Source organism: Pelobates fuscus, chromosome 1 (assembly GCF_036172605.1).
Source record: "Pelobates fuscus isolate aPelFus1 chromosome 1, aPelFus1.pri, whole genome shotgun sequence".
NCBI lineage: Eukaryota > Metazoa > Chordata > Amphibia > Anura > Pelobatidae > Pelobates > Pelobates fuscus.
Genome location: NC_086317.1, coordinates 218,143,025 through 218,169,042, shown reverse-complemented (window position 1 = coordinate 218,169,042; position 26,018 = coordinate 218,143,025). Strand labels below are relative to the sequence as shown.

Sequence of the window (26,018 nt, the reverse complement as noted above, 5' to 3'; positions counted from 1 at the left end):
ACATTGTAGAATGTGGTAAATCAGAAGTTGCTGTGCAAGAGGTATACTAACATGTGGATCTTGTTGACTTGGTCTTGCAACTCTTCATCTGAAGGGAGGTCTTCATCAATAGCTTCTTCCTCGTATTCATCCTCGTCCCCCTCTTCCTCATCTCCACTGTCTATGTCATCTCCAGACAGCTCAGCCTCACTTTCCATGAAGTCCTTCAGCCTTCTACAATTAAAATAAAATATGATTGTAAATGTTGCGGATATAAATTTCATAACCAAACACCTGGAGGATCATTTTAATAGTGAAGTCATTCCATTGTAATGGTCAATACATTTGTGTACATTATGCTTCCAGAATGACTAGTAAATATCTGACAAAGTACTCAACCCATATATTGGGTTCAAGTAGCAAGCTAGCCACATATCAGTAACACCTTTGTCGGTACTTTCTAACCTGTTCCCTAAAACAAAACTGAGGTAGATTATAGGAAGATGCCAGGCATTCAGTGAACTTCCATTAGGCTGCAATTTAGTCAGCAGTGGAACCAGATATGGATTAACCAAACACTTTAATATACGGATACATTTAAAGAAACAATTCAAGCACCATAACCATATCAGCGTATGGCTCTCTGAGAGGTAGGGTGGATCCCAAGTATGAAGTCAGTCCATTCTAAAACAGTTTCACTATTACATGGAGGGCGGGGGTAATATAACCACTACAGAGCGCTGCTCTTTGAGTGTACCCTTTATCATGTTTACATTATACTAATATTTGTGTCTGCAGACAGAACTTACAGCTTTTTCTTCTTCTGGTGTTGTCTTAAGAGTTCCTCTTCATCAGAATCTTTTTCCTCATCAGAAGCTTCTTTTTCTTCATTATCACTGACTTCATTATTTTCCTCATCATCACTTTCATCCTCCTGGAATAAAAACCCATTCAAGTCAGTATGTATGGTAGTGAACTAGGGATAACCACACACGAGAAGGATTTGGGAATTGTTATAGACAACAAATTAGGTAGCAATATGCAATGTCAATCTGCCGTTGCTAAGGCCAGTAAGGTTTTGTCATGTATAAATAGGGGCATAAATTCGAGATGAAAATATAATTTTGCCTCTTTATAAATCGCTGGTAAGACCACACCTTGAATATGCTGTGCAATTTTGGGCACCTGTTCTAAAGAAAGATATCATGGCACTAGAAAAAGTCCAGAGACAAGCTACAAAATTGATAAAAAGGAATGGAGCATTTTAGTTATGAAGAAAGGTTAAAAAATTTAAATCTCTTCAGTTTGGAAAAACAGCGCCTTAGAGGGGATATGATAACATTATACAAATATATTCGGGGCCAGTACAAACCATTATCTGGAAATCTATTCATAAACAGGGCTATACATAGGACACGAGGTCACACATTTAGGCTTGAAGAAAGGAGATTTAATCTAAGGCAAAGAAAAGGTTTTTTTTACAGTAAGAGCAATAAGGATATGGAATTCTTTGACTGAAGAGGTGGTTTTGTCAGAGTCTATACAGATGTTTAAACTGCAATTGGATAATTATTTGCAAAAACATAACATACAGGGATACAATTTCTAATTAGTGGGGTAATAGCTGCTTGATCCAAGGAGACATCTGACTGCTATTTCTGGGTCAAAAAGGAATTTTTTCCCAGTTTGTTGCAAAATTGGAAGTGCTTCAGACTGGGTTTTTTGCCTTCTTTTGGATCAACAGCAAAAGCATATGTGAGGAAGGCTGAACTTGATGGACGCAAGTCTCTTTTCAGCTATGTAACTATGTAACTATGTAATATGTTCCTCACATAATTCTGAATACTTAGAACTCAGAAATATACTGCTAGACAATCAAACAGGATGGGTCCTAATGTGATAAAGTCAAAACGGCATATAGATAGATTTCATAAACATTTGAGATATGCAACGTCTTGAGCGACAGTTTGGGGCACGGAATTATAATGTATACTATTGTTGCAGTCTACATCAGCATACCCAGTTTTGTTTACACACCTTGCTTGAATGCAAGTTGGTCTACCAAAATACTGCTAGATGAGAAGTTAATGTTTCTTTATTTTAATTTGTAAAGTGGTGGGCCCAGTAATCTAAAGTCACCAGGAACAATTGTTATAAATACACACATGCATTTAAAAAATGTAATTACACATACACGCACAAAAATATGTAACACTGAGTATCTTTTGTAACTTAAAGGGACACTCCAGATCACTAAAGCTCTTCAGTTTGCTGTAAAACATTCATTCTGTTTTCATTTTTTTGAAAAGTGCAGCTTTTAATAGAAAAATTACATGAGGAAAAAGGCGGGCCCTACTTTTTGTTCAATGTACAATCTTAGAATAAAGATTGCCAAGATTGTGAGTAAAATCATTACCATTTAGTGGTTGATCTTTTCATGTATATAAAGAAGTCAGCAGCATAATGTGAGGATAATACATACTTATCAGTACATTTAAAAAAAATAAATAAGGGGGGCGGAGCTTGACCGCCATGCGGAGAAGTCGCATGAAACCAGAGCTCCTGCCAAAGGGCAGATTTTTAGCCATCCTGGTCGCAATCCAGCCACACTAACCAGGCTACACATGTACTTACTCCACGGTACCCTCGGTGAGAATAGACTGGGGCACTATGGACTCTACGAACGTACTGGCCGAGGCAGGTCCGACTTTCGGCCTAGCAGTTGATGCGGGGCAGAGGACGCGGCCGTTCATCCAGTCCCGAAGTCCTGCAGACGCAGACCTCCCCCCCCCCTTTTGGACCGTTGGGGGTTATCACGGCACCCTCACAAGCCTGTTACTATACACGCAGTCCTCGCTGGATGGACACGGGCGGGAGAACACAACCGCATGCCACACGTCTAAGATGGCGGCAGCCACGAAGTCTCACACAAACAACGCTGACTCACATATCAGAGAAGCAAGCGGCTTATAGGAGCTGTGCAGCGACCGAGCAGCAGAAGCTGAAGAGGCTGGTGGAGCAATCAGAGGAGAGTGCCCTACGACAAGAAGCCTCACTCACTCCCCCAAATGCCAAGCGCCGGCACACAGAAATGAGCGGCGTCTGTACGACACTTGAGCATACTGCTCCAGCCCTTCCTAGCCTCCACCCAAGATGGAACGACCCATCAACAAGAGATAACAAAGGCTTGACGGGCAAGGACTGACCCGGGGACTACACCTATCAGGAAAGCATTACCAGCCCCATGCCCAGTCGGAACCACTCTGCCACTCATCCCTGCTGCCCTCACCACCAAGGGTCACCTGCAGTAAAGCCCATCTTGATCCACTATGCCGTGACTTACAATCACCTGGCACTCCAGATCTAAAACACCTAATAAGCTGGTGAATCATTTTAGTTTTAAATCCTTTTTTGTTATAAGCATGTGTAACCATTTAAGCGTCATTGTTGAAGCCAGTTATTTAGCCACAGCATGATTTTTTGTAATAGACAGCTCCTCACAGCTTAGTGCAGCTAAATCATCTAGAACCTGGATAAACCAGCATAGAATGACACTCAACTGTTTAAACTATGTACATCAATATCTTGCCATAGTCTGCCTAACTAATGTTCCCATCTTGTTTAAAAAAAAATAAAAAAAAAGTGCAGTACCTCTTGACTACATGTACCAAATGTTTAAAATGCTATGTAATTCTGAACATGTCACTGTTTACGCCTGTACCTAACTCTGCACTCAAAAATAAAGAATTAAAATAAAAAAAATTAAAAAGAATTCAGATTATGCATCCCACATTGATGTTAACCATAAGTAATTTGCCCCAAGTTACCTTTTCACTGTCTGAGTCTTCACATGGTAAGAGCTGAAAATCACCAAACTCCTCCTCCTCCTCTTCTTCTCTGTGGAGAGACAGGATAACCGTATGAGTGAAATGTTACTGTGGCTAAAGTGACATCAATTCTGCTAGGTAGTATAAAGTTTTGAGGAGTCTACATAGTTTTAAAAAAGCAAGACCAATTGACATCTCAAAAGCCTGACAGACCATATATTTAGATTACATATATAAAAAATAAAAAACAAACTGTCTCACTGAAAGATAATCTGAAGTACCTAAAGGAATACTACAGTGCCAGGAATACAAAGCTGTATTCCTGGCACTCACACCCTCTGCCTCCCCCTTTCTGCAATAAAGTGTTAAAAACCCTTTACTTATCTGTACCAGCGCAGACGCACCATGGCGAGTCGTGTGCACATTTGACCTCCATATGGGAAAGCATTGAATCAATGCTTTCCTATGGGGAAAAAAAAATCTGACACAGTAAGTCCTCAGGCAAAGAGGACGCTCAGCGTTATTTACCAAACAAAAGGTCAGTTTCAATGCAGGAAGCACCCTCAGTGGCTGGAGGCAGACTTAGTACTGCAATGCAAACATTTTCAACACTTCAATTAGCTGAAGTGGTCTGGGTGCCTATAGTGTCCCTCTAATTTTGATTAAGCTCCTGCTTCATGCTACGGCTACCTATATGTTTCAAAAAATACAATCAACATCAGAATAAAGTAAATGAGTGGGATATACAAGAATAGTAAAATTATGCTGTAGCCCCACAAAATCACTTGTTTGTTTAATTTTATTTATTGATGTTCTAAATAGCTTATTGGCTGTAATAATGCAAATTCCAAATGTAAATGTAGATAACAAGTTCAATATAAACATATGCAAGCATCCCCATCTTTTGTGAGATACCTTTCCAACGGGAAGGAGCCAGAACACAATGCTGCTGCATCAGACACAAGATCTTTATCCCGAGGTTCTTTGCCTGACTTTGAAGGAGAACAATTCTGAGTTGAAGTGTCCGCTTCAAAAACAAACAAGATTAAAAAAACATTACAAATATATACAAACACGTGAAATGTCAAATCCTATAAGTAAGAAGGAAATAAATGCATACTAGCAATAATATCTCTATATTAACTAGGGATCGCACTATATTGCTTTTTAATGATCGATACAGATTATTGGTGGCCTTTTGCACGGACGGCTGTACCGATATTCTCTTTAGTTATAGATTTAAAAAAAAAAAAAAAAAAAACTTAAATAATTTCTACACAAAGCTGCCATTAACTAATCAAGTTTTATTAAAAAAAATGTTATATATATATATACATACATACATACATTCATATACACACACACATATACATACACACTTTTTTGTAAATCTCGTGAGAGGTAAATGAAGAAAATACATATGACAAACAGATTTAAAAAAAAAAATAAGAATATTTGAGTGCATGGTGGATGCAGTGTGTGTCTGTGTATATTTAATAAATAATAATAATTAAAAAAAATAAGTTATTACAATTATTCCCCATACTGGTCTTTCACCTGTGGCCATGGAGTGGGCATTACACTCCCTGGTGGTCCAGTGGCTTTTGTGGGACTGCCAGGGGGTTTCACATTGTAAAGGGGCAGATGGGACCCAGCACACGTTATCGTCTGTTTCCAGCAGGTCCTCTCTCCAACTCTCACAAGCCTAGTAATGCTGCACAGATGGCCAGGGGCTAGTGAGAGTTGAAGAGAGAAAAATAGAACGGTGTGTGGATGGGTCCCAGCCACCACTTTTTACAATGTGACAACTGGGACGGGACCATTCTTCCCCCCTACTACCCCTGTTTCCGGACAATATTATTGGAAAAACTGATAATGAGCCGTTCCACAATAGTAACTGGCTTAAAGCAGGTGAAAGTCTACATACATATTATATATATTGATTTTCTCACTTGTATTATTTTCTCACATGCAGAGACTTCTTATACAAAATCACAACTACCTTAAAAATTATTTTACATTGTTTGCATCGGTAATATGTGAATTGGAAAAGAAGAAACACCAATTGATAATTAATGTAGGTTTCTAATATGAACTACTATAAGCTCTTACTTTGTGACGCAAACTTGCCAGAACAGAGCCCCAGTAATTCTTCCATTGCATCTTCTTTGTCCTCTTTACCAACTGCCTGAGAGGCATCATTGAACTGCCCTGAACACAGATCCAGCAGCTCTCCCATGTTTGCGTCCATGGCATTCTCATCCATAGTATCCAGGGTTAACCGGTGCTTGGCAGAGCTATATTTGCTCCTGTGATGGCCAACATTCAGAAACCTTTCGGGAACCAAAACAAAATAAAAAATTATAGCCCTGTCCTTTTAAGTTGTGTTACACACCATTCCAAGTCTGTCCAACATCTTGAAATAGACTGTGCATTAGTGTTTGACTGATGCACTACAGCAGGAGTAGGCAACATTCAGCACTCCAGATGGTGTGGACTACAGCTCCCATAATGGTGGCAAAGCATCTCAAATACAGAAGGTTGCCTACTCCTGAACTGCAGTGTGACAAGAGAATTCTTTAGCTACATAAAAAGAAAGCACATCGGATAATTCATGCATTACCCATCAGCATCAAGCAGCTGGCTCTGAGTGTCATCTTCCAAAGAGAATTGAAATTGCGAGTCCCCACCAGCACAGAGGTATGAAGCTTTGGGCTCAGGTGAGGCATTGTACAGATCTTGTGAATCTTCCACAGGAAGAGATGGTTCTGACATCTTACCAGAACTCTGAGAACAAAAAGGTTGTCAGTTTTTCAGTGAGATACTCTTGATACAGTAAATCGAAAGTATACACAAATTGCGCTTTATAAGCAATTAGAAGTTAATCGGGGGTTAACTATACAAATATGCAAAAAAAACCAAAAGGTTATGAATCAGCAGTAACTTCTTTCAGATTTAAAGTTACATGTGCATTAACATTTGTCAGGCCTGGAATTTACCATTTACTCTAAAATTTACTTTCAATTTTTTGGTAATGCAATTTCTGTTAACATACATTAGAGCAGGTGTTAACAACCCAGGATTTAGGGATTATCCTGTTGTGTCTAAAGTGTTTTTTCCCCCCTTCTTTCTAAAAACACTTTAGACACAACAGGGTAATCCCTAATTCCTGGACTGTTAGGGGGTACTTGAGGACTGGGTTGGGTACCACTGCATTAGAGGGAAAGCTAACAAAACAATTACAGAATATAGATATATTGAGAAGCATGTTAAATTGTAGAAATACATATAAAAAAACAAAACAAAGAATGCCAACCTTTGATGCAGAGCTGAGGAAACTGGTTTTAAAGTGCATTGGAGATGGGGAGCGAAATCCACCTATTGTAGAGTGAAGGGAACCTCGTGCATTCTTAGTGAATGGTTGGTATGAAGGAAGCATTGAGCCAATAAGTTCAAAACTGCTATTGTGGCTGTTTTCCTTATTGAGAAGAGAATCTTCTTCCTCTGAAACTTAAGATCAAAATAATAAAAAATAAGTTACTGTGTACCATGTGTGTACTTAGTAGAGAATAAGAATGTACTGCAAGCAATTTAGATTTGTTTTACTGTAGGCATGCAAACAACTGATAGTTGGAAAATAAGAATTAGTTATTTTTTAAACAGAATGGCTTGCAAACTACTCAAATTCTGTATGTTCTAGTATTTTCTATGCAAATTGTGTATTTAAATAGGTTTGAATAAGACACCTCTTTGATTACATAGTTTGTCCTATGTCTAACGTGTAGCACACATTTAATTTGATTAACAAGCAGGGTATAGAAAACATGTGACATTAAAGCACCAGAGTGCATTTTAAATGTAGTTTGCCTACTAAAATATCTGGCCAAATATATTGCTGCACCTTAATCTCCATGCCTATAAAACAGAAGAATGGATTAAATGGAACTCAGCCATACAACTAGCAAATGTATATATCGTCAGCTTAAAATTTTGTTAAAAGATGTATTTTGCACCTCACAAAATCTATGCCCAATGCGTTATGGAAGAGTAAACCATAAAGTGGGAACCCAAAAATTTTTTAAACGTTATTCATGCTTTATGGTTTAATATATATATATATATATATATATATATATATATATATATATATATATATATATATATATATATATATATATATATATATATATATATATAAAAAATATCGATCACATGTTCCATGGAGGTATGCTTCACTGAGGTGGCTATACCATTAGCCAATAGCCCACAAATATGGAGGCCAGGCATTATCCCAATGTAGAACACTATATTGTGCAATTATGAAATAAGTTTTAAAAAAACGTAAGAATCTGTAAAATGGACCATAATCATATTTGGCTTTAGGCACTATTTTTTTCAACTTCCTCTGCAGTGCACACACAATTTTTATAATATTGTATGCTACTAAGTAGGTTAGCATTGGGAGCATTCTAAAAGCAAGTAAGTCAAAAGGTCAGCCAAGGTTGTATTCTAATCATTGCATCAAGGTGTAGGGTTTGCATTAAGAAGACTGCCACTTATTGTGGAAAGTCTGATACCACCAATGTCAGCAAACCTTCTCTCAGTTGTAGCGTTCTCAAGAACATCCCAATATGATCCAGCTTGGAGCTATGCAAAGAATTAGAGGTGCACCCAAAGGTGGAGTTAGTGTTTCCCAACTCAGTCCCCATGGACCACCAACAGTCAAGGTTTTGTCAGTATCTCCATTAGAATAACAAAGGGAAATGCATAAATCCTGGACTGTTGGTGGAAATTTATTAGGGAAATTTATAATTTACAAAACATTTGCATGAGGAAGGATTTGAAAATGAAATCCTGAAAAGTTGTCTTGGTACACAATTTACCAGGTGCAAGTCAACTTTATAAAAGATTTATATTTTTATAAACAAAATGAGCCATCTATGAAATACAGCCTCAAGTGCCACTATTCACATATAAAGAAACAGTTTTTGTTTCCATACATTTAGCCTTCTAGTTAATGTTGACAACGGCCCCATTAATCTGCTTAAGTAACCACTGTAACTGATGTAAGAGACAGCTTTTGTAAACAGTAAAAGCATTATTTACCCATCTTGCCATTTCCTTTGCATACACTATCACCATGATCCATTTTACCAGGAAGGGAATCTCTGCAAGAAATAAACACAATAGTGCATTAAACTTCGGTTGACACAAAGAAGTTCTGCTGATGTTTCATAGCACAAAGTAAAGCTCCAATGTGTGAAACAATTGGTGTTAAAATACAAAAGCAGAGCTCAGGGATTAGATACAGCACTAACAAAAAGTGGGTCTCTCTCTTAGCACACATTTGATAGTTGATGCATGAAAAGTTACTGGACATTTTGGCTATTTGTCAACCAATGTTAAATGTTGCTCTTTTCTGACACTAATCATATGGTTCAATGGTAGAATAGGGTTTCTGTTTCCTTCCGTTCCTCACGGACCTTAAGCCCTCTACTGTACCCAATATCACAGTCTGAAGGTGGCTACTACTACCCACAAAATAAATAATATTTGACCCTTGGCATCAAATAAGGAATGGTGGTTGATTTAGAACCAGTTAAAGTTTATGCAAATGTATGTGCTTGCTCACTATGATGGCACATTTTTTGTCTCCACACATATCCCAAAGTTCAAGTATAACTATTTGAAAATATGCAATTCCAACAATATATGCCTGAAAATAAATTATATCTTGTACTTCTGATGTCAGAAATATTCAATGTTTAATAATTCATTTTGTGGACACTTGTTCTAAAAATGTAGTTATCTGCCTCGTGTGCAAGTGTTGTATATTGTACTGCCACTTATGTTCCTACTTACAAATACATAAAAAAAAAAAAATACAATTAGACATACCCATGTTTTGTGGAATGATCTTTAAACAACATCAAGGTAGCTTCTGTAGCTAGTGGTCTTCTCTCAGGTATAGACACTTCAGTTAGATCTTTCTCTAAAACTTCAGGCTTTGAAGAATCTTCATTTTCATCCTCATCTCCACCCCCCTCTCCAAGAAGATCCTCAGCAGTCTATAGAATAACAGGATACAAATCAAACAAAAGTAATTACCATTTCACTTTAAGCATGTTTCATTGGCAGAGTCCAGATATACATATGTAAGGAGAGTAGCACAGAGTCAAGGAATTACATTTTCAATTGCAGTGCCATTCTGTGTTTGCACACACCACATTTGAACTTTCATAACTATAGAAGCAGGTTGAAGAATTAGACCTGTGATAAAGTAGTTTAAGCTCATTTGCATATTTAGCACTGTATTGCAAATATCTTAAGAACTCCAGAAACCGTTTTTGGTGGGAACAAGCAAAGCAGCAGGGAGCCAGCCTAATCAATGATCAATTACCAGCAACTATCTTTACAGACATCAGAGGTCACATCCCTCTAGCAAGCAGTAGTGATCTAGATTCAATTAGGCAAAGCTCCATGAAGCTACCTCACTGTAAAGGGCACAGGACGAGAAGAATCGATGGCTGAAAAAGCCATAAGGATTGGTAAGACCAGAATAGACACAGGCTGGGAAATTTGGATATGACAAAGTAGGGTTTTGGCTAGTGTCATGAAGTGCTGAATTAGGTGCAAACATGCTCACAAAATCACCCCTTACTTGAAACACTGGCGCCATACAGAAACGTATCCTTGCACTTGTACACTACACACCTTATCGCATTCACTGTTAGTGTCACTAAACACAAATGCACTTACACGCCATGATCACATAAGTTAATGAATGAAAAAGCTGTGGCAAGCAAGCTTTAAGGCCTGGATACCAACTAAAAATTAGTAAGTTTCCTGCACCATTTGTTTACAGATGTAAAGATTACAGATTTCATTTTTATGATTAACCCTTAGCATACTCTGGGTGTTCTTCACACAGGTCTCTTAGGAGAGTGTGGAACATTCTGTAGTTTTGGTACAAATAGGCTTAAATACCTGGACGGACTATGGAGGTCCAGGTATTGTTCAAAACCTGGAACTCCCTTTTGACACCACCTGGCATATTTAGTGACCCCACACTGACCAATGAGATGTGTGCAGAAGTAAATAAAAAAAATCACTGAGACCGAATGACCACGTTAATCCACTGTTAATACTCTGAAACAGGTAGACCCATGGAAACTGAAAATACCTTTTTCAGGTCTCTCCTGCATGCCTACCTGAAGACAGATCAGTGCTCAGCCAGCACCACCATGGATGGTATAAATCTGACTCCCTCCCATGCTGTAATTACACTGTACAAGCGTGTTGTACTGTGTAAGCAGAGTAAATCCCCAATTCATCTATATTAGGGCAAGAAATAGTGTCCAAGTGTGATGCTGGTCAATACAGTAACACAGGTCATGTCACCTTGCCAAACAGCAACTCTGGGAAGTAACTAAAGTGACATGTCAAAATTAGGGCAAGATTATTTTACACAAGAAATCCTTTAGCAGGTGGCAAAAGATATACATTTGAGTTATTGTACTCCAGGGGAGTAGCAGAATACAAAGATGGAGTTTACAGTTAACAGTTTTGGGACACATGTGGTCTGTGAAATTCCCCATGAAAATGAGATGCATGTGAGAAACAGAAAAGGGTTAATAAATAATAAAAAAAAAAGTGGCCATATGCTCTATATTTGTGTAGCGGTGTTGGTCTGTCTGCTATTAGAACTATTCTCAGCATACAAATTTTTGCAAGCATCTGCATAATTCATTCCTTATGCTTGTCCTATAACTTGCAAAAATAATTTAGCAATCAGGACCAATATATGTATCTATGCTGATGCACGTCAGAGTTAATATAAGCAAACTCCAGACAATATGTTACACCAGGTGACCAAAGATGAGAGTCCAAAATTGACATCTAAAAGTGTGTAATTAACAGGTCAATCACCAAGGAAGAGTAAAAACCACAGACTAGACATTGGGACTAGAGTGTTAACCTCTACTGACAAAGTGTTAATATTGTGTGTGAGATTGGTTCTTAACAAAGGAGTACTGCATTTGATCACTCACTAACCCCTGGTGACCAGAACACTAACTTTACAATACAGGTAATCTGATGGTATACCCCATCGAGTGGTGCCCTTAGATTGATTGAGCTTCTCTCCAGAGACCTCCCCTTTTCCATGTTTGTTCATAGTATACACAGCGGCTGGTTCCCTTTTCCCCCTTAACACTTAGCTCAGCCCAGACATACATATTGGCACCAGGAGTGTGTGTTTTCCCAATGTATCACTGCAGTCTCCCACCGTTTTATAAGTCTTAAGTTTATAAGTTTACATATTTATGTAACAACTTGTGCTTGTACGGTTGTTCAATAAACCAGATTTGTCTTGTCCTTGCACGCAGTCTGGTCTAGTGTTTGGGTGTAGGTTAGAAGAGCTATTAATCACTTAAACCAGTTTTGGGTTGATAGTTGAGAGAACACTGTAGCTGCTCAGGTTGCTAGGCGAGTAGCCATAATGTACAGGGTGGTTTAGGTCTGGATCCAAAGAGAGGGACCAGGCACCCCGTTTCTCTAACAGGTTATTGATTCTTCATGTGTGCATGTGTTAATATTAAAAAGAAAGCCCAAATGGTCCGTATAACAATTTATGGAAAAATTCTTGGACACATAGAATATTAGGTTTTGTCTCTGAAGTTAGATAGAAAGGTTGCTTACCTCTGCGTTTCCGTCTTCCTCCTCTTCAGACTCAGTCATTTCTGCCTCCTCCTCCTCTTCATCATAGAAGCCATCTTCATTATCCAAGTTAAAGAGAGCCTGACGCTTCTGACGTTCTTCATTGCGACGTAATTTCATGGCTTCTTGCAGTTTTGCTTTCAGCACCTGCAGCTTCTCCCCTGGATGGGTGCAAAAGCAGAGAACTGAGATATACCTAATGTTACAGGTACACACAAAGCACTTGTAGTGGTTATGGTGCCAGTAGTGTCCTGGCTCTGTAAAAGCCAGGTGCTTCCAGCTCTGAGAAGCCTAGTTGAGCAGGGCTAAGCTCATTAGTTGAAAGCAATCTGCTGACTCTTTCAGGGCTCATTGCATGCCAACATTAGTGACTGGTGCATCCTAGTTAAGACAACAAACCATTAAGGGGTGTGAGAGAGAATGGGAGGGTTCATTAGAAAACTCCTGGCAACATTACCACTACAGCACGCAGTAATAGTTATTTTGGACTGTTAAAGATGTAATAAATATCCATAGTAAATACCTGGTTTCCCATGAATTTGCCCCTCTAAGTTTTCTCCCTGCATGGTGACTGGTACAACATCTGCTTTCAGCTCCTCCTTCCCATTAGCAGCGGCCTCTTTGCGGACAATAGTGAGGTTTATCTTTCTCTCAGCAACAGGTTTGGGCTTTTGAAGGGAGTGCTTCAGGAAACGTTCTTTCAGAGCTTCAAGAGCTGTGGCACACCAAATTAAAACAGTAAGGCAAAGTAATAATTATTTTTTTATTTATTTTTTAACATTGCATCAAATTATTCCTAAAAGTAGGAATGGAGTTCAGTCAATGCAAATTTGTCCAAAAACTCGAATCTAGAATACAATCAATACTAGTGTTAATTAAAGTGAGAATCCAAAGCAAATTTCACATTTAAGGTCAACATAGCTAGGTTTCAGTTCGGCAAACCTTAAATTTGAAATTCACTTTGAATTCTCACTTTAGTGAATCACCCTGTGAGTAACAATCTGTTATAAGGGCACTACAATGGTTTTGTTCTTTCGTTTGGGGAGGAAGGATTTACACATTGGGAGCTGAAAGAGGCAATACATCAAAAAAACTAAACAGTTTGTCAGATACAACTTCAATGCAATTTTATTTGAAAAGGGATCTCCAATAGAAATTATTTTTCCTTGGTTTTCTTTACTTATTGAGAACATTAGTAACAACAGAACTTGAGTAATGATGAAAGTCTGCTGACTTGTCAGTGGCAGAGAGATATTGTACACTCACACAATGAGCAGTAGGGGTTGATCATAAACACCATACTATGTGCCAATTTATAGTACTACAAAATGTATATGATAGCAGGCAATGTTTATACAAGTATACGTAGGAGCATGTAAAAGTGCAGTGATAAATTAAGTACCTTTATTTACTTGTGGCTCATCTAAATTTACAAAAGAGCCATTGTCGGGGCAGAGGCGAGGTTTTAATGATAGGTCCACTCCAAGAGCACGCAACTTTTCCAACTTTGATAGCTTGGGTATGGCTTGTATTGTTGTGGTTAGGGAAGTGCTTTCATTGTCTTCAGCCATTTGATGAACTGTATTTTCATTCTGTGGATCATGGGTTTCCAAGGGGATTTCAGCACTCTCATTTTCATCCTGCTCTACAGCTCTTTGGACGGACTCCGTATGATCCAATGGGTCTTCACTGGGTAATTTTTTTGGAGAGATTTCTAGGTCATTAGTAACTGTTGGTTCACACGGCACCTCAGCAATAATTTTCTTTTCAGCTTCTTGATCAGCTGTTTCCATGTCATTGGGCTCTTGAAGTGGGCATTCTGACCCAATTTTATGTACTTCTGTTTCAGCAACTTCATTTTTTTGGATCTCTGATCCATGAGTCACCACGTGAGCAGTTGTTTCTTTAACATTGCATGGTTGATACTTTGTTGATCTGTGGAAAAATGAGTATTTGACATCAGAGCTTCTTCTAGAAAATCTCTTAAAACTTGTTACCAATTCAGATGTTCCACTTTTTCTGTTCTAGACCCACATATGTTCCATCAATAACAAACCAAGCATGAAGCTATAAGACGAACAGAACAAAATAATTTAGCAGTAATGAATTTTTAAAATGTTACATCACCCATTTTTTGTGCAAAACTAAGTATGTAGAGGTTTTTTCATGTACTTTAAATTTGTATGAAAAAAAAAAGGTCACAATATGTATAAACTGTTAAAAACACTAAAGTATATGTAATGCATACCTGTTTTCCTAAAGATATAGCGCCCCTGTCCCTAGAGTAGTGCTCCCCACACCATGTGCAATAATAAAAATATGGAAAGGTTTTCCCTCAACTCCAGCGACATTGTGGCAGCGATGATTTTACATCACTGGTTGAATACAATGCTTCTCATAGAGAATCATTAGGGACCTGACGCACACGCGTCGCAAGAACAACATGCATCGAATGTGTCGCACAGGAAAGCATTGAATTCAATGCTTTCCTATTAGCTGCAATTTGGTTTGACCGGGTTTTACTGTAATTGCAGTAGAAGAGTTTCTAGTGGCTCTCAATATGGCAGCCACTAGAGGCATGTTTAACCCTTCAAGAGTTTAGCTTTTAGCACACACACATTAACCATAAAAGAACAATGTTTTACCTTGTAGGGTTAAACCTACATGGCCACTGGACCAAGACCACTTAATTGAGAAGTAGTATGGGTGATTTTAGTAGTCTTAACCAGAAAGCTGTGGTGCACCTGTCACAGCACTTAAAATAACGAACATTAACAGATGTGCCCCTTATTTACATACTTTTATTAATGTAGAATGTTAAATAAGATCAGAATGCCAGAAGATTTTTATCTAAAAAGCAAGTTTATTTTCCATCACTTCTTGCAGAGCTTTAGATGTGCATTGCACAGGTACACCATTATGAAACATATGTATATCTTACTTAATAAGTTGCATTGCACTGCCTTGACATGTTGGCCTTGCACGACGTTTAAAAAAGTCGTGGATAGTTTTGGGTTCAGGTAAATGGTAAGGCAGCGACACTGAAGACTCTAGGAAAGAAAACAATTGTAAGCAAAGTAACTATTGACAGTCTTGAGACTAGTACGTCTAGCACATGTAGGAAAGGAAAGGGGGGACTTAATAGGTTTACCTCTTATAAGTCTCTGGGTCTCACTGTGCAGTTGTTTAATTGCCTCTTTGCTCATTCGTGCAGCTTTCCTCTCCTTTAATGTAAAAGCAGGAGAAACATTACATTTACAGAGTACTAGGAAGGAAAATCATTCAGTAGCATAAACTGTGCTTCCCACCCTAGATGCTGCATCCTACCTAAACATGTACATGAAGGCCAATAAGTCAGCATAATAATCAAAAACACCCTACAGCTGAATAAAGAAGGATAGAAGTATATTGTAGGTAGGGATCGACCAATGATCGGTCTGGCCGATATTATCGGCAATATCAGTATCGGCCAATAAATATACAGATATTGCCGATTATACATACCAGGCCCGCCTGGCCCATGTCAAGCCCAGCGATCCTGGGGGGCCTAGCAAGCTCTTACTTACCTTCCCAGCAGCTCCCCTGTGTAAATCCTGTGAGTCCTGCGGCCGTCAGAGCGTTGCAACGGGTTACCATGGCAACTCTCTGCACGGCACACAGGCCGCTAGATTTACACATGGGGAGCTGAAGGGAAGGTAAGCAAGAGCTTGCTGGGCCCCCACTGCACAGTCCATGCCACCGGACCACCAGGGAATGCTATATCCCCCCCCCCCCCGGTAACCAGCGGGGAGGGACCAAAAAAAAAAAAAAGAATAATTTAAACATTTTAAAAAAATTGAAAGTAAAAAAACACCTCTCTCCCCCCCCCCCCCATTTTACACAAATTACATACTTAGACACACTACACAAACACACACATCTCCCCCTGTCTAAACACACTGCATCCACTACACGTGGCATGTATATTTTGTGCATTTATTGTTAAGTTATCGGCTCTAAAAAAAAAAAAATCAATATCGGTCGATTCCTAATTGTGGGCATACCTTTCTTTTATGTCCATGATCTGGTCTGTCACTAAACGCCTCTTCAGGGTCAGAGTCTTCATAATCAGCAGACTGAGTAGGCACATGAGAAAATGTATAAATATAAGTTTTGTTTTTTTATTAACACAAATATGGCTCAAGAAGTGTCCTCGCCATTAATGATGAAAATGTATCCCTAGTGAGTAACCTCAGGTGAGTACATTTTAAGGCTTGGCTAGTAGCACAGGAAAACTGAAATTACATGCATTTACACCAATTTTTTTAAAAGATAATTAACTTTTTAAACAAGTAAAAAAAATTATACACGAAAAAGAAATGCTGAAAAGTAGCATGGCATAGCCAAACATCTAAATAGCCAGATTCATGTAGTTAATGGCTAGTTCTAGATGCTTGAAGCTTTCATTATTTGTATCACAGTACATGGAAGAGTCCCATATCTAAGCCATTATCTATTGCCCCACCATCCATGAGCTCTTGGAAGATGGAGTTTCTGGGTAAATATATCCAGTAAGACAAGATTGTATTGGCAAATATAACAAAGCCAAAGGTTTACTTTGTACCCAATTCTATAAATGGATCAATTTCCCAGACTCTGTTTCAACCCATGCTAAACTCTGATAAAACTCATGATTCTAGCAGGGACATTCACTAAAGTGAGTGAGAATTGTTAAGAATGCAAAGTAAACTTTTTATAACCAAGTCAACTAATCTTTCACTTTGAATTTTAGATCTAAAGCCAAAATAGCCAATTTGTTGTTTTTTTTAATTTTAATTTTTTTATTTTTCAAAAAAAATGTGTCACAATAGACAATACAGGACAGTACAGGACTTATTAAAAAAAATAGCCAATTTGAATTCCCAACAAATCTAACTTTAGTAAGTGTAGGAGTACCCAATAAGCATGCGGTCATCCTATATCTCAATACAGACACTTGGCAAATGGATTATGTGTGTGACTGACTAGCTACGCATCATGTATTGAAGTGTGTGATAGTCATGTGTTTTTTTTTATGGAGAGTTTAAAATATCACAAAAAAAAATAATTAAAAAAAAAAAAAAAACACGTGTTGGGGCATATATCTTATAAAGATTTTCAGTAGCTCCTCTACTCATGTCACAGCTGAAGGTAGACTGCAATTAAAGTTATTATAAACATTACCCTTTTCTTTTTTAAATCATTAGTCTAGCTTATTTTAGAGCTGGAGACAAATAAAGAAAAAAAAAAGCAGAGCAAGGTTACTACTTGGTGAGTGTGGTTTGAATGCTTCCCATTACTTCACTCCCTGCCCTATTTATACTTTTTTTTTTTTTTTTAAATAATATTGTTGATCTACTTCCATTCCACGCATGTTTTAACGTACTGCTGTATGTTCCTTTTTCGGCTTATAAAATTAGAAATAAAAATCAAGCCTGAGGATACCTACCGACCGACCCTTTAGTTTGTCTGTAACAGTAGCTCTGATTGCATCTAAGGATTCTTCTTCTGCAGGATCGCTCACATCTTCAACCTCATTTTCAAACAAATCCCCATCTGCTAGCAAGCAGCCACTATCATTAAGTGGAGTCACTTCCTCTTCAAGTTGTATCTAGTATGTGACAGCAAAGTGTTATTTTCAACTGTGGAATTAAATAGTCACTTAAGCATCTTGGGATTTTGTTTTTTGTGCCACCTCACCTACAGACTTTCCCTAAATCTACACACAATTTCATTAAACTCAGACTTTAGACTTTTACCCCATCCCAGAGGAAGCACAAGCACAAACTCAGACATCCACAAGAACCTTTGCAAAATAAGAATAAGAAGTTGCTCAAAGTAACAATCCTGAGTCTGCAAACATTTAAAAAAAAAAAAAGAAAAAAAAATACCAGCAAGCTTTGTAATTGTTTTTCTTTTAAACATGAAGGTTACTTGAAGATTTCAAGTATACATGTGCAAATAGAATGTCACTGTCTGTACCACTCTAAATAAATATATTGCAGATATTTTTCAGGATATAGAAAAGTTTACCATTGGTGATAAAAGCGATTTACAAAAGGACCCCCAGCTCAAGTTAGTTCTTATCACACACACTTATTTGTGTTATTAGTAGCATATTTCAACAGGTTTGATATAGAGTGATGTTAAATATGTTATTGGTTTGGTGGGACATTATGTTTTATCTAGAAATAAATACCTGTGATTTTTTCTTTTTATCTTTTTTCAGCTTTCCTATAGATGCCATTCTTTTCTCTGCCTTTTCCATTCTGCGCTTTGATTTTACCTTTCCCTCATCTTCCTTTTGACCACCCTGTTTTTTAGATAACTTGCGACTTTTCTTCTCCTTCAAAGTAGAGGCATGCACCTCTGATGGGGTATGTTGAAACGATGTTTTGCCACTTTCAGTCTCATCTTCATTTTCACTATCGTCACTGTTCCATAGCACTAAGCGAATCCGCCCACTCTTCCCTTTAAGGCCTGATGAGTTCTCCTTGTTTTCTTCCTCACTTTCTTCATTTGGTTCATTGACTGTAGTTGCTGTAACTTCCTCTCCCTCACTGTCACTTTCCACAAGTATTTTCTTGTTTTTTGATTTCTTGGAAACCACAATTTCATCATCAGAATCTGCTTACAAATAAGATATTTATGTATATGAAAATGTGACAAGTAACTAAATGCAATGCCCAGAATCCAAACAGTACAGATAAGTAATTTGATTAAGACTATTTAGAAATCGATAACCAGCATCATTGAAGTATTAGTGCTAATGTGTGACTGGCAACCAAAACACTAGGACAAACAGCCACAGACAAAAGTTACACAATATTCACAAACTGCATGCAAAAAGAGGTCAAACAGTTCTCTTAGATATCCTTCACCATTTAAATGGATGACCGCAGCTGTGGGCCATGCATGTGTTTTTAATCCCCAATGCTTGTCTATGAGGAGCATTGGATCAGACGGCTGCAGTGACTAGATCTCAGCTCTATAGCAGAGAATTTTTATTATTATTATTATTATTGACGGCAGGGTAGATATATGACCTTAAACTAAAGGCAGGGGAGAAAATAGTCTTAGAGATACCAGTGTACAACTAGTTGTGGTTGTTATTGTATTAGGAGGTGGTCCCTGAAATGAATCCTCACTAATTTGCTACCTGTGCACCAAGATTGACAAATAACTCTGCTATGTGTGGGCAATTACTGCACAGTTCCTGCAAGTGACAAAGCAACAGAGTTGCTAAACTAGAAAAGAGTGTAGAAATTAATACAGGGACTGAGAATCTCAAATCACAAAGATTTAATTTAGTTTTCAGGAACAGAGTTCTAGGATATAAACCACTTCAAATTTATGTTAGTAGTAGTGTCCATTGAAAAAGGATCAAGAAAGTATAGTCAAAAATTTCGCTGATTTACGGTTTATGTAGCACATACAGGTTATAAAGCATTGAATATTCTGCCACAAATGTCCTAACATGCCCCCCCCAAACCAGTCAATTCAAAGTTCACAAAAGTATTACTGTGTATCACTGAGCATTTCCACTTGTGATAAGGGTAACTTAGCAACTTCTACAAAGATAAGCACTAGATAAGATACAATGGATATCAAGAGTGGAAACAGGCAGGCCTGGTATGTACAAATGAGATGAAGGTGGACAGGATCTCTTTTGGCTAAGGAGTGTAACAAGAAAGAATACAAAATGTTGCTCAACAGCAACTGTATGCTCTGAACACATCATGAAGTATCTAAACCTAATTAAATCAATACCTGACCACATAAATGAGGATGAACAAAGCAAGTGAAAAAAACTATTTGGGAGGGGGACCATGAGCCAACGAGAACAATGCTCATTTTCCCTGGACAGGGCAACACATCAAAGTGAGTTTTCATAAAGAGATACTGAATACTGAAGTTTTCTCTACTGTGGCTAACCACTGTTATAGGGTACAGGCAACTGACTTTCCACAGAGCAGGAATTAAGGACTTTGCAGTGCTTAATAAATGCTTGGCCAAAGAATTGGAACTTTGTAAAATGCAACAATTGGCTGGAACAGAGTATCCATGCTGAACATGTCAATCATAATCGTGGACAAATTTCAAAAGGGCAATCCTACCAACTGAGCATTGAAACTCATATTACTCCCTGACAGCCCAAACAAACCTCTTTTTAAAAGCAATGTAATAAATAAGTTGTATAATACGTGTGCAAGTGGAAGTTTCGCAACGGCATTTTTACCGCCTCCAAGTTTACAGTTTTTATTTGAGGTCAAATCAAGGGGTGGCAATTAGAATGCTACATATTACAATGCATTGAAAGAATAAGTGCATAACAGTTTAGTAAACCTCATTTTAGCAATAAAAGTGTACCTGAAACCCCCTTCCACACCAAGCAAAACTTACTCTTGTGAGGCAATAATTGGTTACACCGTAATTGGTGGGTTTCCCCTCAGAATTCTATAATTTTATTAAGTGTCTTTTGCATTAGGATTCTCCTTCATTTCATGAAATTAATGTGCTTTTTGAGTGTGGAGTGGTACTTTAATGAAATGGTTTTGGTGTATAGATCATGCCCCTGCAATCTCACTGCTCAATTTTCTTTCCTAAATGGCAGATATCACGTTGCCTATGCAATCCTAACCATACCTCCCCAATTGTGACTTACACAGCCTTCCTACACATTCCTTGAAAGAGATCTAAATTTTAAACTTCGTTTATTGCACACGGTTTAATTTAGAACCTTTTATCTCCTGTTCTGTTAACCTGCTAAACCCTGCATGAGCATAATGTGCTGATTAAAGTTAAATTAAAGTAGGAAATACAGTCTAAACTCACACTGTACTCTAAAACCCGACTGGAATTTTTTTTTTTTAAATACATGGAAGCTGTATGAGAGAACATGGTAAGTGACTAGGGCTGCCAAAATAGAAACAATTTTGATTTAACTTCTAAATGGCAAACATTCTAAGCACAAAACACAGTTGTGTGGCTAAGGATGCATAAACAAAAAAAAATTAAAAAAAGGACACTATAGGCACCCAGACCACTTCATCTCAATGAAGTTGTTAGTATCATGTCCCTATAGTTTTAACTCTGCTACTGAAAATTTGTGAGGTTAACATGCTTCTAGTGGTTGTCCCCCATACAGCCACTAGAGGCACTTGTGCAGCAATAGCCAAGTTAAACTTTACAATTTTAATCAGATGGTCTCATACAGACTTTTTGCTGTACATGCGCATTAACCTCTGTTTCCCTTTGGAGAAAGATTGCATTGGCTGAGATCATATGTAGTACTAATGTTCTCAACTAAAGAGAGGGAGTGCTTTTGTGAAAACTGGTGCGGCGAACCTTCCAATCCTCTCACGCAAGTGGGGCAACACCATTGGTAACAGACTCTCCAACAAAAACAAGTTAAAAGCATTTCAAAAATACTGACAGTAAACAAAAGTGACCTACCTTCTTCCAGACACTCCATTCTGTTACTCAGCTCCTCAGAAGAGGCCATTTCACAGCTACCTTGACCACTGTCTGAATAACTTTCTAAACCCTTGTCTTCAGAATTAAGCTCCAACCCCAAATAATTCTGAAAGTAAAAAAAAAAAAATTAGAAACAAACCACACACACGAACCACAAATTTTTTTTTTTTTTCTTCAAGAAGTAAAGTGTCCTTAAATTGGAATGTACTGCAATCACAAAGTGATTTACCAGACTGGAAATTTATATAAAAAAAAAAAAAAAAAAAAAAACACCTCACAAGTACACAATGAGAAAGCATGCTGAAAATCAAAATATAAAAAAAATTATATATATATATATATATATATATATATTAACCCACAGCATAATGACTTAATGAGGGTTAATGACACAGGTTTATGATATACAGCAATATAGTTACCCTTTAATGGCCAGAACACCAAATTAATTCAGTTATCAATCATTTGCACTATTCAGGTTTAAAGTAATTGAAATATCGGAATGATGTCCGTATTTAGGAATATCTGGTTAAAATGCAGACGGACAAAAGAATTACACACACACACTGTGTATCCATGCGAGCTCAGAGGCCAAAACCAACATTGGAACACTGTGCTTTCAAAAACGCTCTATGAAATCCCGCTTTAGAACTAAATAATCTCTCCTCAACCTGTAACCGATCCCCACCAGTAACGCTGAGAGAGCGGGAGCCCTAGCCGCCGTTAATAATAGGCCGAGCGGCACACTAAGCTCACCTGAACCTCCGAGCCCACAGCCATTGCACTCGGCCCAGATGACAGCTCCCGCCAATCCACCCAGCTGCACTCTCAGAATTCCCGCCCTGCCGGAGGGGAGGTGCCAAGCAGCATCGACCAATCAGTATAGTCGTGCTCGTCTACGTGCTGGAGTCTGAAAGTGCGTTCCAGCCCTCGTATTCAACACGCGCCTCTGAATGGAACGTTAGGGAAGTTTGCGTGTCAAATCTCGTGAGGGCTGATGGGAAGTCAAGACTTTAAAGCACAGGAAACAGATGGTTAGCCTGAAAGGAGGGGGTATTGTTACAGTCAATCGCTCCAAGATGAGAACCTCCCATTTGCTATGTGGTGATAATGGTAGAATCAGGGATCACACGGTGCTATGGTGGTATTTATGTTTGGTTATAGTGACACAAGCAGGGTTACTGGCCAAAATACATTTCAGGGGGGGGAAAGTGCAGCTGAAAATGTGGCTAATTTGAAGATTTTGTCTCCAGTTTGATTATTATGTCCTTATATTTCAAAATCACTTTGAATATATCTCTCAAATGTCCCTTTTCTTGCAGGTTTGGGTTTGTTCATTGGCGTGCCCTATCTGGGGGAAAAACAGCCACCTTCAGATTACTTCTTAATCCACACACCATTCAGCCACCGCACTCATCCCCCCTCTCTCAGCCTTCTCCACACACACACAACACAAAAACCACCTGCCCCCATTCAAAGAACAGAGCCTCCCATTGCTGCAAGCTTTGAATTCCCCACAATCCACAGTTTAGTGAATAACATTACAAAGAGTGAATGGGACTTAAAGGGACACTATAGTCACCTGAACAACTTTAGCTTAATGAAGCAGTTTTGGTGTATATAACATGCCCCTGCATCCTCACTGCTCAATCCTCTGCCATTTAGGAGTTAAATCCCTTTGTTTATGAACCCTAGTCACACCTCCCTGCATGTGACTTGCACAGACTTCCATAAACACTTCCTGTAAAGAGAGCCCTATTTAGGCTTTCTTTATTGCAAGTTCTGTTTAATTAAGATTTTCTTATCCCCTGCTATGTTAATAGCTTGCTAGACCCGGTAAGAGCCTCCTGTATGTGATTAAAGTTCAATTTAGAGATTGAGATACAATTATTTAAGGTAAATTACATCTGTTTGAAAGTGAAACCAGTTTTTTTTTTCATGCAGGCTCTTTCAATCATAGCCAGGGGAGGTGTGGCTAGGGCTGCATAAACAGAAACAAAGTGATTTAACTCCTAAATGACAGTGAATTGAGCAGTGAAATCTATACACTAAAACTGCTTTATTTAGTAATTAATTTAGGTGACTATAGTATTCCTTTAAACAACCCTGTACTGTAGTGAATAAACTGCAAATGCTGAAATAGCAGAGTGATATTTAGTTGAAACAATGCAGCTGATTCCACCAAATGTAACACATTCAGCTGTTTTTTTTAATACAAATTTGTAAAAAAAAAAAAAAAAAACTAAATTCTTCTCATCAGAATCTTTGTTTCTATTTTGCTGTTGGTCAGTTGTCTTTTTAAATCCTTATAACTTGGCTGTTTTTGCTTTTCATAAACTGCCCACATTTAGAAGGAATAGGTTGAGTAGGAATTGCCAGTGCATAGGTATATCTGTGACTTTATTGTGCCTGTCCTTAAAGGTGTGTGTTATCCTGGTGCACATGCAAGCCAACATGATAAACTGCCGATGCATGGGATTAAATGTTCTGAATTGGCATTACAAATATAGTGAAAGTTCCGTCAATCCTTCTGTCAATGGGTGTGGATCCTGTGTGTCAGGTGATTGGGAGGACTGAGGTGAAACTGGGTGTCACATGGTGCCAACATGTAACCTGAAATGTCTATATAACATAATTATTTATAAGCAATATAGTTGGATCTATATTTATACCTGGCAATCTTTCTTCTCCTCATGATACATATTTATTTACTTAAATTATTTACTTTTTATTTACATACATTTTTTTTACCAGGAAGCTTACATTGAGATTTCTCTCGTTTTCAAGTATGCCCTGGGACACAATATCTTGCTATATGACAAAATGTATCACGTATCATTGTATGTTTTGCTTACCCAGTTTACAACATTCTAGCTGGCAAATATTGGTGTTTTAAGAATAAAATGTGTAATAATGACATCTAGTGGTAAGTATTGGATCAACTTGCTATTCCAACATAAAGTCATGTTCCTTCTAAATCTAAAATATCCTATTTTACTAGTTTTATTTTCTGTACAGTAAAATCAACAACAAAAAAATAATGGTCATCCTTTGTTTGTACTTGTCCTTCCTGGTTACAAGTTGTGAGCATTTCCATGTGGCAAGGTACAAAATCTTTGTCCATAAGGGGGGAAATTAACCTGTTAATTGCAGGTCTGAAAACAATTGCCACCAGTGACAACCTCCTGTGTAGTCACTGCAAGGAGCTCCAATAGTTCCACTGAGTTAAGGTCCTGCCGTGCAGGTCCAGCTCATTGGTTGAGTCTGAGAGAATTGGCTAAGTGTTCTCAGCCAATGAGCCAAGCTCTGCTAACACTGCAGGCTCTTAATGTTTGGTATAATGTTTAGACATTTTTTTTCAGGTAAAGTAGAACATCACAAGATGCTGATTAATTATACTCCTTTTATTCCCATACTATACTATCAGCTGGTCTGTCTTTTAGAACATTTTAAATTTTAAAGTGCTTTCTTGGTCTACTGAGTATAATTAGCAAGCACCTATATTTGTTACTAGGGAGTAAGTTATTTGATCACACATCTTGCATGCTGTCTTACAGGGTTACATGACAGTCTAAGATACTTACAGTGCAAGTAGCCACTGATGATGTTACGGTTCATCACATGGTGTGTTCCTGACAACAAATATGTGTGTACAAGCAGTGTGGAAAGACCAAAATGAAATTTCAATACTAAATAATTGACCTTGGCTTTGCTCTCTTTCAAGTCATTATCATCCCATTATCTACTGTTTATATTCAAATTGTGACCTGTGGCTTCAGTGTCGAATTTATCTGCTGACAGAATGTTTGGGGAATACAGTTTCACGTTCTTACTGACGTGTACTAAGCCAGTCCTGCTGGCAAGGAGGTCAGTGGCAATGTGTCCAAGGGATATAGAGATGAAGTGTCCAAATTACATGAAATGCCCAATCTTCCATTGTGACAGTAGTCACCATCACTGGGAGCAGAAGGCCACTTTAGAAAGGTTCCTAAGGTATCT

General features: G+C 38.1%; 1 protein-coding gene across 2 annotated transcripts in view; it reads right to left on the bottom strand.

Annotated features, from left to right (window-relative positions):
* CLSPN (claspin) overlaps positions 1-22,858 on the bottom strand; it is a 38,551-nt gene extending 15,693 nt beyond the window's left edge. For both annotated transcript variants that reach the window (XM_063454763.1, XM_063454772.1), the window contains exons 1-19: positions 22,776-22,858; positions 21,999-22,125; positions 18,742-19,169; positions 17,992-18,153; positions 16,568-16,639; positions 15,676-15,748; positions 15,466-15,574; positions 13,927-14,459; positions 13,048-13,239; positions 12,507-12,685; positions 9,705-9,874; positions 8,913-8,974; positions 7,123-7,316; positions 6,430-6,593; positions 5,919-6,139; positions 4,722-4,833; positions 3,807-3,876; positions 789-913; positions 52-213 (exon numbers count right to left, since the gene is read on the bottom strand). In XM_063454763.1, the coding sequence (XP_063310833.1) occupies positions 52-213; positions 789-913; positions 3,807-3,876; positions 4,722-4,833; positions 5,919-6,139; positions 6,430-6,593; positions 7,123-7,316; positions 8,913-8,974; positions 9,705-9,874; positions 12,507-12,685; positions 13,048-13,239; positions 13,927-14,459; positions 15,466-15,574; positions 15,676-15,748; positions 16,568-16,639; positions 17,992-18,153; positions 18,742-19,169; positions 21,999-22,125; positions 22,776-22,799 (3,179 nt within the window). In that variant the 5' untranslated portion in view covers positions 22,800-22,858. The remainder of the gene's footprint in view (positions 1-51; positions 214-788; positions 914-3,806; positions 3,877-4,721; positions 4,834-5,918; positions 6,140-6,429; positions 6,594-7,122; positions 7,317-8,912; positions 8,975-9,704; positions 9,875-12,506; positions 12,686-13,047; positions 13,240-13,926; positions 14,460-15,465; positions 15,575-15,675; positions 15,749-16,567; positions 16,640-17,991; positions 18,154-18,741; positions 19,170-21,998; positions 22,126-22,775) is intronic.
* Between the last annotated feature and the right edge of the window lie 3,160 nt (positions 22,859-26,018).